General features: G+C 41.9%; 1 protein-coding gene across 1 annotated transcript; it reads right to left on the reverse strand.

The window, feature by feature from the left end:
• Positions 1 to 320: 320 nt before the first annotated feature.
• PtA15_1A626 (uncharacterized protein) lies at positions 321 to 656 on the reverse strand (the record flags this gene model as incomplete). The annotated part of the gene is made up of 2 exons (XM_053165673.1): positions 321 to 369; positions 430 to 656. The coding sequence occupies 2 exons, from the start codon at positions 654 to 656 to the stop codon at positions 321 to 323; spliced, it is 276 nt and encodes a 91-aa protein (XP_053016841.1).
• Between the last annotated feature and the right edge of the window lie 13,453 nt (positions 657 to 14,109).

Here is a 14,109-nt window from a genome sequence, read left to right on the forward strand (position 1 = left end):
GGCTCAACACCGCACCTATCGCGTGAACTAGACCTAATTCCTTCTCCGCTTTAACTGATTTTGCAATCATTCTTGGTTCAAGTGTCAGCAAGACTGGGGTAGCCGATACGGTTCTTGTGATTGGTGGTTTATTTTTGATAATATTCAAACCAGAGGCATTCATCAGATATTTCACCAGGATCTCATCACCGGCCTGTTGGGCCTCTTGTATCTTGCCCCAAATATGGGCTCGCTCTTGATCAATGTCATCTGATATTTCGATAGCCGGAGGGAGCACATTTGTCGTATTCAATATCGCCTCAATAGTGGCCTTGGGCAACTTAGGGATTGACGTAATCGTATCTAAATCTAAAACCTCCGCCGCTCCTGCTATCATTAAAAATGATAATGATTCAGAATCATATCACAAAAGGACAAATTCATTTCAACTTTCTGAATGAGAAATCATCCTCACTTTTAGTAGGTTCGTCACTGCCCTCCGGGGTCATAAACTCGTCCTCTAGATTGTGATCTACGGCTCGTTGTGAAGCATCATTCGTAATCGGGATGCCTGAAGTCAACAATTCAGCTACAACCGCCTCTTCTCTTCGTGCTACTGCATCAACTCGCTCCACCCGCTTAGCAGCTACCGCTCTAGTTACATTCTTTTCAACCATTATGGCTTGTTTCATAGATGAAAAATCGGATCATTAATGGCGGTGTCAAAACAAAGCATCCGAGTGATACTCACAATGAGTTCCAATTTAAATATATCAGCTTTATGGCGCTACTTCGAATGTCAATGCGGATTAAATTTGAGCTATTGATGACGAATCTTGCTCCCACTGACGCGTAAACCACAAAAACAGTGTTTGAGCATGCCTTTGGACTAAATGTCTAGTGGTTATCAATGCTTACAGAAATGATAATCTTAGATCCGACTTGTACGAACGATGTGCGCGTTACGGTGACTTCTAAATGCCTGGTGTCTGTTTGTCAATTTCCTAAACCCGAGGAATTTCATTTTATTAAAATCATTGTTGTTCACGTCCTGTGACTACACTTCTAAAAGCTGTTGACTTACGAGTCCAATTGGAAACCACTCTGTTTCTATTTCTCTCTGAATGCCTTGGGGCAGAGTGCCTTGTGACTAAATATCTATTGTCTCTTCAATGTGAGTCGTCTCTTCTAACTGTCTCGGGGCCGGGTGCCTTGTGACTAAAATATAGGAAACGGTCTATGGACTAAGAAGCCTGATGACACGTATGTGATATAACTGTGATATAACTAGCATCGACGACGTACTAGACTACTAGACTCAAAAAAGAAGTTATGCCGAGAAACGTGTTGTGTGACGGCGCAACTATCAGAAGAGGATTATTCGGTGAAAAGTAGATTTCTACGAAGGGATTGTTTGATGGAAGGTAGATAGACAGCCTATGAGATAGATGGATAAGGAGGATTGTGATAAGAAGTCGAAAATAAGAGTGTGATACGGAGTCGAGAGGAGTCTCCTAGACTTAAACTTGTGATGGAGAAAAACGACAATAGGTCGATACGGGTCTTACTAATGAAATCGTATCTCTAAAATGTTTGTAAATGGAAACGTTTGCGACTCTGAAGCGAGAGGCTTTGGTGATCGTCTGAGGAGAAGTCTGCGGCGGAATGCTTGCAGCGCCTCCTCTGCCATGGGGGGTCATATATGAACCCCGCCGTGAGGCTGACTAAGTCTGCGCATGACTCGGAGCTTTGTCCCGATCACTCAGGTGCCTCTCGCTTAGTCGCCTCCATGGACAGGGGGGAACTCGTCCGTTCCTTCCTCGATCCCCTACAATTTGAATACATATGTACCCCGTGTTTTTGATCTTCTTTTTTTCCTTCCTGTAGTAAACCAATTGCCGTTGTCCGAAATGATTTTCATATAAGTATGCAGCAAGAACGAGGAGTCGAGTCTAGAGTTGACGCTAGTACTCAAGCCTCCCAATGACCGGTACAAACCGGTCGTTGAGAGGGATCAACCCTTGCGATGAACGGTCTGTACCGTTCATCGAGTGGACTCAGCCCTCTCGATGACCGGTACAAGCCAGTCATTGAGTGGACTCAACCCTCTCAATGAGCGGTACAAACCGGTCATCGAGAGGACTCAAGCTGCTCGATGACCGGTCAGACCGTTCATCAAGAGGAGACATACAATATGGAGGCCCTGACGCACCAATGTGGTCATTCTTTTTTGACAACTTGTGATTTTGGAATCTCTCCGCCGAAGAGGGCAGTTTTACACGACTTGGCCAAGCCAACAGGTGAATCCCCACATCATACTGGCCATACACCGAAGGCCTCTGACAATATGTACTTTGAGGAGGCCTTTGAGCCCATAAGCTCGGGGAGGATTCTGTTTCAGGCTCGCGCTTCGCGCAAGGGGCGCCTGCCCCTAACTTAGCTAATTTCCCTCCTCGGGGGAGCGCAGCGAGGACCCAGGAAAGCCCCTACGGAACACAGTAACCAAGATGTATGAATTTTTGGTCAAAAACCTGAAAATGTACACACCCCAGATGTATGAATTAGAATTTTGTCCTGAAAGGTACTCACCCCAATTGTATGAATTTTTTTTTAGGGCAAGGGAGGTAGTACTCAAAAATGTGTGAGAATCTGGGGACAATGCAGTGATGAATCATGATCCCCTCCCCCCCCCTGGCAGTGGTCCAGTTTCCACTGCTGGTTTCTACACTTTCTCTCTGAGTTCCAGAATTTTTGCACATCTGCACCATTTATGCCCAGTCACTGAGAGTTTAAATATTGCTGGCGACGATGGGAATTGTGTATCCCACCCCCAATGATTACCTCTTCTTTGTACAATGTCTCAAACCACATTCTGAGGGCAATGGGAGAATAAATTCTTGAGGAAAAAAGCTCTCAATAAACCAATAAAAATGTAGGCATAGAATAGCTAGCAAGATGATAGTCCATGCATTTTTCTACCTAAATATACAATCTCAAATATCTTTCTCCCTTTTTTACACATTTCACTGCTTCCCTAGCCAGTCACAATTGCTACTAAAAATATTACATTGGCCTGTTAGTAGGGGTTTTCACAATATGGAAACCTGGAAAGGAGTTTGAGTGCTTGCGAGTATTGTTATGAGGATGCTTGGGGCGACTTCTCACAGGACCTCAAGCCAAATGTTTAAGCAAGATGTCACGCCCAAGTAAAGAAATTTAGTGCCGCAGGAAGGGGGAATGCTTATTGTGAAATCCCCTAGTATTTCTTTATTTCTACGGCTAAAAAGGTACACACGGAAATTGTATGAAAATTTTGACAAAATTGTGAACCTACCCACAAAACTTGTATGAATGAGCTCCAAAAATGTATGAATTTTTTGAAAATCCAGGAATTTTGGTTACTGTGTTACTCAGGGGCCTTCCTGGGTCCTGCGCAGAAACCTCTAAAGGAGGTCGGCGTCCCCCCCCCACATAGAGAGGGGCTTGTTAAGTTAGCTCCTGCGGCCTGCCTGCCCCTCAGAAGAGGGACTGACCTTCAAATCTTCCCCGTGGGTTTCATCCCGATAAGTTGATCATTGTATAGCCACCTTGCCCCCTGCAAACCCTATCAATTGGTTGGCTATAAACAAGTTCGCCAGAAGGGCTTTCTGCCTGAAGAGTTCTTTATAGCCAGCTTGCCAAGAAGATCAAAACCAGCTTAGCGGCAGGGCTTCCACGAGGAAAACCTCCCCATCAGTCAGCTTTAATTTGTAATTTGTTCTTCCTTGGCGAGCAAAAACCTTCTGAGAGGTTTTCCTCCCAATGAGTTGGTCTTACATCCAGTTCTTCAGGAGGACTGGTTTTCCTCTCAATGAGTTGGTCTTACATCCAGCTCTTCAGGAGGACTATGAGTTGCCTTGTTACTCATCTGGCCGCGAGGAAGCCAGCCTAATGCGCTTTATAACTAGCTCTTTGCAAAGGATCAATTGCCTGGCGGGAGTCCCAAGCTTTCCAAATATCAGACCCCATGGACTCCACCCACCCTCTGCTACGCTCCCGGTAACACAATATATGGATTTGCCTCCAGGAGCGTTCAAATGAATGGGTTTCCCCACTTTGATGGGCTAATATTAGCTTGTTGGGTGTTTGTATTTTGGCTAACTGATTTGAAAAAAAAAAGATGGAAGTATCAGCATTTGTCAGCAGCCAATAGCGGGGTTCTGCTACACTTGTCACTTCAATGGAGGCAATAATGCTACAACAGGCTGATTGTTGCTGCAGACTGTTCATTGAGTGTAGAATATGTGTGCTCCACTGAAGCATCAGGCCCAAAAAATCAAGGGGCTTGTGTCAAGCTGGATGTCTGCTGGTGTTTTAACCAGTCAATAAAGTTTCCGCAGTAGTTTGTTTTGGCTTTAAAACCAATGTATGCAAATGTTATTGGCTGTGCTTTACTAAATTTACCCCTATTGAAAGATATCAATGTACCAAGAAGTTTTTAATTTCAAGCTGATGGATTTCAAGAAGCTCCTAAAGGAAGAGCCCAGCCTCTCTTTCAGATAAGCAGAGAAAGCTGACCATAGATTGATGGCCAATTGCCTTTATTTATTTCTCTCATAAAGCATAGGAAAATTCTTCTGACAAACCCCAAGCTTTGAAGTTCTAATCCTATTATCTGATACCCTGCTTGCCCTTATTTGTTCAACTGGATAAAATTCACCTACATTTCTTGTGATGGTTGTCTGTTTATTATATCTAATGGTAAGTTCTCTTGATTTTCTTACGGTATTGGATCATATTCAACACTAATGCATTGATCTTTAGTTTGTTGGTAATATTTTACAAGTAGACTCATCAATTGAAGTTGGACACATTTTATGTGTTGGACATTCTGAAGATTTGGCTAGTCAATCCAACATATGTCAGCACCTTCCAAATCAAGTCAACACAAATTTGCCCAAAATAATACCTCCCAATGTCAGTGAAGGCTGTATCAGGATGAGATTGAAGTTTTGGTCCTGGGAGCTGAATTTTTCTGTCTTTCTATCTGATGAGCTGAGCAGCCCGAGGTACATTTTCTAATTGAAGAAGCCAAACTAGACAGTCAGGAAGCTCTGAAAATCTGCAGTAACAAATCAAAAGAGCTCACAAGCTCTAGTGGCGAAGCACATCTTATTGACATTCCAGTTCCTTCCCAAAGAATTCAAGAAGTAGAAAAAGACTGTCCAATTTGCTTGGAAAAGTGCTTGGATGAAAAAACAGTGCTTCCAGCTTGCCAGCACATATTTTGCACTACTTGCATTGATCCATGGTTGAAGTTAAATTCTTGTTGCCCAGTTTGCCGCCAGGTGGATCTTACTGCTGAGGCAAGGTTGGTATCAAATGAATCAAATTTTCAAGATGCTGCATTAACTGATCAAGCAGTAGCACAAAGTGATGAAACATCACCAGCGCAGCAAAGAAGCAACTTATTTGGTCATATTTTTGAGTGTTTTGTATTCACAGTTATTGTGGGTGTGATAATTATTTTTGTCATCAAATTACACTCGTAAGTGTTCTAGCTGGATTTTCCTGCATCATTTCTGTGGCAATGAAATTCCTAACACTATCAAATTTTTCTGACACACCTCTATCAACATAAGTGGTCTAAATCCTCCAGGCAGATATTTTGGTTCAAGCAATAGCTATCACTATTATCCTACTCCCACCAGCACAGGGCCATGATTATTGAAATAATTGAGTTTTAACAGCTTCTGGAATTCAATTGCTTCACTTATTTCCCATAATTCTATCTTGTTTCGCCAAGGCAGTTTTGCCACTGCAAATCCCATGCATAATCATTTGACTCATTCAACCCTGAAATATAGTATTGCAGTGAACAACCTGGAACAGCAGAACACAATGCAGTGAGTTTGTGGAAGGATGAGTTGTTCATTGCATCTGAGAAGAAAAGAGAAAAAGAAAAAAGAACAATGAGAAAAAGAAAACATACCTGGAACAGCAGAACACAAGGCAGGGAGTTGGTGGAAGAATGAGGAATAGCCTTAAACTTCTGCTCCAGATGACTAAAACATGAGATGTCACAGACAGTGAAGTTTACTACACATGTGGTTCAAGGAAAGAATAGAAAGAAAATCAGGAAACAAAACAAAACACCTTAACCAATAGCATAGTTGTGCAACACAATAAGCATAATTCTTGAATACCAGATTACACTTGCTACCAGTTCAGCCAGAGTAGACCATATCAATGGTCTAGGTTGGGTTGTATTTCTCATATTAGCCTCAAAACATATGAACATAACTCTTAATGATGTTTCATAGTTTTCCAGATCTCTGTCAATATAGTTTGGCTTTAACTAATTCTCTTGGTTTTTGGGTTTAAACATTCAAAATTTCTCTCTCAGACTTTCAAAAATAATTCAGAACATTTTTCCTGCAAAAATGTTTCATGCAGCACCCCTGGACCCTCCTCTTGAGTGGATTTGACTTCCAAAAGTGATGGTTGCTTGATATTTACGTTTTTTTGCTCTTTTCTTTTTGCAAGTCTCACAAACTTGGCAATCTCTATTCCCCTTCATACCCACCTCAAACCAAATCCTCAGCGCTAAATGACAGTGGTCATCCAAAACAGCCACATAGAATAGTGTAAGCCTGGTAATAATCCCAATAAGGTTCATAAACCTTATTTGGGATTATTACTGCATATAGGGTGTTCAAAATTGATTTTTGAATATCATTTTACATAAAATCATAAGATTTATCAAAGTTTTGAGAGGCGCTTGAAATGAAGAGAACCCTCAACTTTCACCCCATCAAAAGTTTGGACATGTAGATCTTATGATTTTATGTAGAAAGTGGTTTGAAAATCAATTTTGAACACAAAAATATGACACTAGGCCCTGCCGAATGGGGCCTAAGATATCAAGCCACCCGTCCACTCCCAGCATGCCCTCTTGGTCGGAAAAATCCCCAAAGATGCCTCCCATAAGGAACTCTGGAAGTTATTCTTTGCCCAGAAACAGCAACAGGCCCCTCTTCCTAGTGCCAGAGTGTAGTTCAATGAGGTCTTTTCAATTGCAAACAATTAGAAACCAGTAGTAGTAAAACTAACAGAAAAACAGGGTTAATAAAGAGCAATAAGACATGAAACATAATGAGTGATTTATTTTACCTAGTTTGTAATGTTAATTTTCAAAACCAGACTAATTGAGCAAAGAATGTGAAATTTGAAGATAGTAAAATGAGTAAAACATAAGACATGATTTAAATTAAATAGTACCGGAAGCCAATAACAAAACAAGATCCAAGTACCTATCCTCCTCCCCCTGAGCAATTTCCCATTTTTTGTTCACAGAACCCCAGCCATGGCATATAAAATCTGTTGGATCCGTGCTACATATGTACCATTTAAACTGCATGGATCCACTTCTGTGAATACCTACGGAGAGGCCTTTTGGCCCGTTGGTCACTTGTCTCAAAATTAAATGGCCTTTGGCTTGTTTACCCATGTGTATGTATGGTGTGGTATGCTTTATGGTTACCCATCTAGCCCATTTCAAAATTTCCTTTTTTCTCATATTTAAACTATCAAATCAACCAATATGGCGGTGTGGAACTACTCTGAGGGAAGAATAGCGCTTGAGAGGGATTTGGTGCTTGAAGGGCTGCCTCTCAGGGGAACAAGAAAAAGAATATAAGAGTATGGACTCTTAAGGAAAGGTGTGGCTATGGAGATTCTTGAGGTATGTCTAAGGGTTTACTTTCTACTAATCTAATAGCAAGTTAAAGGTAATGTAAAGTCTGTCCAACCTGATATATTTGGCATAGACTTATCAAGCTTGTCCACTCTGATTTAATGGCATAAGCTAGGCTAGTGAATGGTGACCAGTGATCTGGATTGCTGGGACAGGATCTGATCAACAGTGGGCCAGCTACGCTAACCGTAGCGTTAGCGTGGCGTGGCGTAGCGGAATTCCGCTACATTTTAGCGTAGCGTTAGCGGAATTGCGCCTTTCTGCGCTAACGCTACGCGCAAGGGGTGCACAGCTAATTTAGCTGTTAGCGTAGCGTTAGCGCAGATGCGCGCAATTGCGCTAACGCTACACACGCAGGGCGCAAAAGAGCGCGCGCTACGGTGCGCCACAGTGCTTTTAGCTGAAAAAAAGGCCTTTTTTTCCGCTAAAAGCGCTGTAGCGCAGCGTAGCGTAGCGTAGCGTAGTGACTGTAGCGGCGCGCTAACACTAACAAACAATTGGCGCGCTGTTAGCGCCGCTGAAACGTAGCGCAGCGTAGCGGCGCTAACAGCGCGCTAACGCTACTCAAAATGGGCGGGCGCTTTTTGCCGCTACGCTAACGCTAAGTGGCCCTGTAGCGTAGTGTAGCATAGCGGCCCACCGTTGATCTGATGGGGAACAAAAGGTAGGGCCAAAGAGGGCAGACTATATACAAAATATTATGGGGCTGAGTTGTGGTTGGAAGAAAAGATGAAACAGTGAAAATTCTCAATCAAGGGGCTGAGGCTGAAACTTCTATGGGGATGGAAATTTCTGGAATGAGGCTGAAATGTGGAGAGACAATGAAACATCAGAAGAAAGGGGTTACATGTCATATGAGTGGCTGAAAAGCGAAGGGCTGAAACCAAAGGGGACAAGGGTTAACCAAGATGGGATCTCCATGGTTATTACATGTGTGGCTAATTCCAAATTGGGGTTGTTATACTGGATTGGGAAGGGAGGAAAAGATGATAAATGTCAAGGGTCTTTCCTAATAGTCTGGCTCTGCCTGATGAGTGACTTTCTCCCACTTGTGCCTAGCTGGGTGCTTGAGAAATATTGAGTTGGTGTAGGTGGGTATCCAAAAGGTGGGGAAAAAGGCTGAAGAGAGAATGGGGGGCCTGTTTATGGGTATGAGTTGTCCTTGCCTTGATCCTTAAGGGAGGTGGGTGCTTGAGTATTCCAGAGAGGGTTATATTGAGGGGAAAAGACTTTGATTTTGGTGCCATATTCAGGATTGGCTTACCACAGCGGCACCACTGGATTCTACGGCCAAAACTACACAGGACACCATGGACAACACACCTTACACCCCTCTGGATCAGAAGATACAACCCCTTCAAGACACCATCATTCAGTTACATACACTCAAAAACACCATACTCAGGTCATGTAATCCGTTACATGAACCACACTTAACCCGGACATGTAATATGTTACATGGACCACCCTGACAGCTTGTCTACCCTCTACATATACTTTACCTCATCAGCTGTACTTATTACATTGTGCTATGCACATGTCATGCAGTGTTATGCACACTTGATACAGGCTTATGCAGTCTTATGAAGGTGCATGCAGACTAGTGTAATAGGGGCTGCAGTCTGACAGTTGACAGATGACACCATGCAGGTGTCAAGATAGCAAAAATTCCTCATGCAGCTTGCAGATGACATCATTTGACAGGCCAGGCCAGCTGAAACATCTCACCTCCTATTTCTCACTAGCTAAATTCCCTCATATGAAATCATGACCTCATGTGACCTGTCAACCACCAGCCAAAATACCTCATTTTAGTCTTCAGGGCAGCTAAAACCCCTCATTCTCTTGTTCCCCTGGAGCTAAAATCCCTCACTCTTTTCTATTTAAGGAGGCTCTCCTCCCCCCAGTTGTAATTTCTCTCAGCAAACTACTTGCACTCAGCTTACTCCATAACAGTACAATAATTGCTCACTCTACAGTATTAGCCCTACTCTATATTGTGGTTTTACACCCTTACATATAAATCACAACCTCATTACAACACTTACACATCAGCTAAATCACCATACCCTTAAGCCACCTGCTCAAAGTAGGCTATCTTTTGGTACACCTCCACTATCACTACATAAACCTTCCAATCATAGATTGGGGGGCTTTTTTTAGTGTTTAGTGACCCAGGAAAGGCAGAGGTAACCTCATTCATCCCTCTCCGCACTCAGCAAAAGGTTCTCAGGAACACTTTTGAGCTTTAAAACGTCCTGGGTGCCATTTGCCATCCCTACCCTACATGGCTTGATTTGACCCAATGACTAGCCCTGTTTACTTGTTGCTCACACAAGCTGGAGGGCCTGAAGAACCTAAGAATGGATTGCTTTATATACAAAAAAGACCAGATTTGAAAGAACAAGAGGATTAGAAATGGTGAAATAAAGAAACACAATAGACAAAATAGACAAAATAGGAAAAGAATTCATACCCAAGTAGAAGTTTTGAAGTTCTAACAGACAACTAGACAGTAAGGATAGAGAGGAAAATGGAAAGGAAAAGTTTTAGTGACAGAAATGTAGTCCAATCAGTGTTGGATGGAATGTCACTAGCCTATTACAAGATGTGCTGGCGGGCGCAGGGAGTTATCTAGAATTTTCTACTAGTTGTGTGTTTTTCTCAGCAAGCTCAAGTACACATACTCAGAAGCAACCATCAAGAACATACTCAAGAATCAAGATCCAAATCAAGTGAAGTCTACAACTCAAGGTAGTGTTGATACACTGAATCAACCAAGTAAGTATCCACTCATATTGCACGTCAAATCTGAAGCTCAGTGTCAACCACTTCATACTTCAAGACTTGTAGGGAGTACTCATTCAGGGGGAGACGGATAGGTACTTGGTTCATCTTCAAATCACAGATGGTGTTCCTCAACTTATATCTCAGTTTTCTTTTGTTGTCATTTTTCTCTTTCAGTTTATCTATCTCAACAGGTCACAATTCTCAAGTAGTCTGTTAAACAAGTTAACACTTTCAACCTAGGTAAAAATTGTTATCAACTTTTTTCATATGATTATTGTTTCTCATTGACTGATTGATTTTGTCTAGTATTTACTTCTACTGGTTATTAAAGTGTTTGCAATTAAACAAGAACTCAACAAACTACAATCAGAAAGATCCAAGAAGAAGATCCATGTGTGCACTCCTCACCAAGTTGGGAGTAGGAAAAGACATCCACACTAGATGATATGAGCTCAATGTGAGATGCTGATCAAGAGAGGCAATGTTTGATTGAAATAGAAGCTTGAGGGTTGAAGCTTATGAGTTTTTGGAAGAGAAAGGGATAAATTTTGGCGGGAAGTGATCAAGAGGAAGGGGATCAAAGTTGGTGACTAAAACAGACTGAGTAAGAGGATTGAGAGAAGCAGGCCTGCCCCTTGATCTTGAGCCTGAGATAAATTGATGTGCTGTAGATTCACATTTGAGGTACTGAAAAAGACACACAGAGTACATTGAGTTTCAACAGGGCCAATCCAAGGTGCCTTTTTGGGTTGCTTTTATGTGTTTTTGGAGATGGGGGGTTTGTTTATAAAAAAAACATGCCAAAACTTAGATCTCAGTTGCCATGTTTTTGTCAATTTATTGATCCAAGCTTTTAATTGATGTTTGGGTGGGGAGATAGCTTTTTTATGTCTCCAACAGCAAAATTTGGGGCACAACAAGTATCAAATTGTGCCAATGTTGGGGAGGTCTTCTGGTAAGGCTGTTGTAGCAATACTCTAAGGTAATAAAGCTGTGAGAGGGATGAATGCTTGAAGGGCTGCCTGTCAGGAAGGGAGAGTAATATGGAACAAGAATAAGAGTATGTAATCTGAAAGAAAAGTGTGACTGATGAAGTATTGAGAATAGTACTTTCTATACAAAATGATGGGAAAAGGAGTAGATTCAGACTGGTTACTGCTATTCTACTATAAGGTTAATTCTTATATATCTAATGATATCTAACTCTAAGCTGTGACCAGAGACAATGAAGATCTGATTGGGAACATGTTGAGGGACACCAGGGACTGAAACTGAGGGGCTACCGGTGCTCACGGGCAGGGGGCTTGACAGTGAAGATAAGGATTTGATTCAGTGAGTAAAAGTCTCAATAGTGAGGAACCGGTAGACTGTAGTAATGGGCTGCTTGGTAGAAGCATATCTATGTACAAGCATACAAGAACTACATACGGGCTTCACCATCTCAACAGAACAAACAGAATGGGCCAAGAGGCTCTACATTTATAGTGAGGGGACAACAGATGGTTCTGAGGCAGACACAAGGATGAGAAAAACATTGCAAAAGCCTCCAACAAGGGGAAAAGGCAACAAGGCAACAAGGCATCTACTACATGGCTTGGGATGGCATAAGAGGAAACAATAACCATGGTGCTAAAAGTGTGTATGATCTGAAAGAGAGTTACACCATGGTAATATGAGGAAGGATGGCAACTAGTGGATACTGTGGGTCTTTCCTAATAGTCTAGCTCTTTTTGGGGTTGGCTTTCTCCCACCTTTGACCTGGTTTTGTTCCTACTTTACTGCCAATTGTGGATGACATTCTTTGAAGCTGGATACTGAGATGTTGAGGTGCCTTGTAGAGATCATGATAAGTCTGATCCAATTTCTGTGGGCGCTTGGAGTTATAATTGATAGGCTGGAAAGTGATTTCACTAGGATGCTGTGGATTCCTCTAAGATATACATCTACTTGATGAGGTTTTTATTAGGCTCACAGCACTGTGTCAGGACTCTGTCAAGTCCTTCACTGAGATTCATTGAAAGGGGCATGAGGAGAAGGCACCAGGCCGGAGAACTTCTATGTTCAACATTTTGGGGACTTTATTCATAGCACCTGCAGAGAAAAGATTCCTCCATGTTCTCTCTTCAGTATCTACTACGACTAGAATGAGGAGAAGAGGAGAAAGAAGGAAGAAAAAGGCTGACCTAGAAACAGGAGACATGCCCAGTTTCTCTGCCAGGCTAGTACCCAAAGAAAGGATCTGAATATTTGTACAGTGGAGGGAAAGTATGTGAAAGTGCCTTTGGGATGATTTTGAATTCTGTGCAGCGCGGGGATTTACAGGCTGCTGCAAGGCATTGCTTGGCTCTGCTATGATTAGTGTCCTCCCAGATAATGTCTTAAGTTAAAACTAATCCATTGTGTCAATAACTCATTTTTTTGCAGCATTCACAGATCCTAAAGTGTGGAAATGCTGCAAAAAAATGAGTTTTTGACATAGTTAATGATTTTTGATTCACTGGCAATAATTGTTTTTATGGAGCACCAGCACCTGATCAAAGGAATTCAAATGGTGAGCCTGCTAAAGCGGCATACCAGCAATCATTACCTTCTTTCTTGCTTTCTGAACAAGAATTATTATAAATTTAAAGCACTAAGTCCTTTTGAAAGAGACTTGCCCTGTTTGGCACCAATATAAATATAGGTGATATAATCACCGGTTAATTCAATAAAAAATACAAAATTCAACATAAAGACTCCATATTCACCAGGGGGGAAAGTGTGGCACTCTCTGGAGAGTGCCAGGCCGTAATTCTGTCAGTCAAATGGTCTGATGTGAGTCAGATGTGAGTCGCAACTCTTTGTTCAATTTTCTTCCCAACAGATGTGTAACTGTAGGTGAAGTGGTTGCGGGATGATCTGTAACTCAATTCCAACACATGGAAATATCTTAGTTGAAATTTTCTGTTTGGTTCATATCAAACAAAATCCAGGATGTGAGCTTCAATTCACAACATGTTTTGCCAAGAATGTAACTATCCTGATGCTCAAAGATATCCTTCACCAAGTGAGAAGGAAGATTTTTCAGGGCTGATTTTTTTCAATCAAAACCCACATAAAATGACATAATGAAAGATAGCTGTAAATTATAGCAACCGCAAAGACTCAGCTAACTGGTAGATTAATCCTTGTGGGATATTTCTGCCATGCCTGTTCCCTTCATCAATTGCGAGGAAAGTTATGTAAAATTGGATTTCTCTTTTTTCAGTATCACACAGTGTCAAAGCTGGGAAAACCTCTGTAACCTGTCTTCCCTCCCTGTATTATGAAATGTGAACAATCAAAGAGGCCTTTTCACCAACCATGTTTACCAAGTGATGGTCCACTTATGCAGGCTAAAGTTTGCCATGCGGTCAGCTGTTCATTTGGGTCCATGCAAATTTTGTATGTGAATACACATTGCACAATTTTCCTTTCTTTGACCTCCATCTGACTGAAAAATGCAGCAGCTAGAGGTTAAAATTATTAAGCTTCACAGAGGGAAGGGGGCAGATTGGTGGATATCAATAGATGCATCAATATTTTGATGATCCTGGAACCAGCAGGAGAAAGATTTCAATAGCTGG

This window comes from Puccinia triticina, chromosome 1A, assembly GCF_026914185.1.
Source record: "Puccinia triticina chromosome 1A, complete sequence".
Classification (NCBI taxonomy): Eukaryota; Fungi; Basidiomycota; class Pucciniomycetes; order Pucciniales; family Pucciniaceae; genus Puccinia; species Puccinia triticina.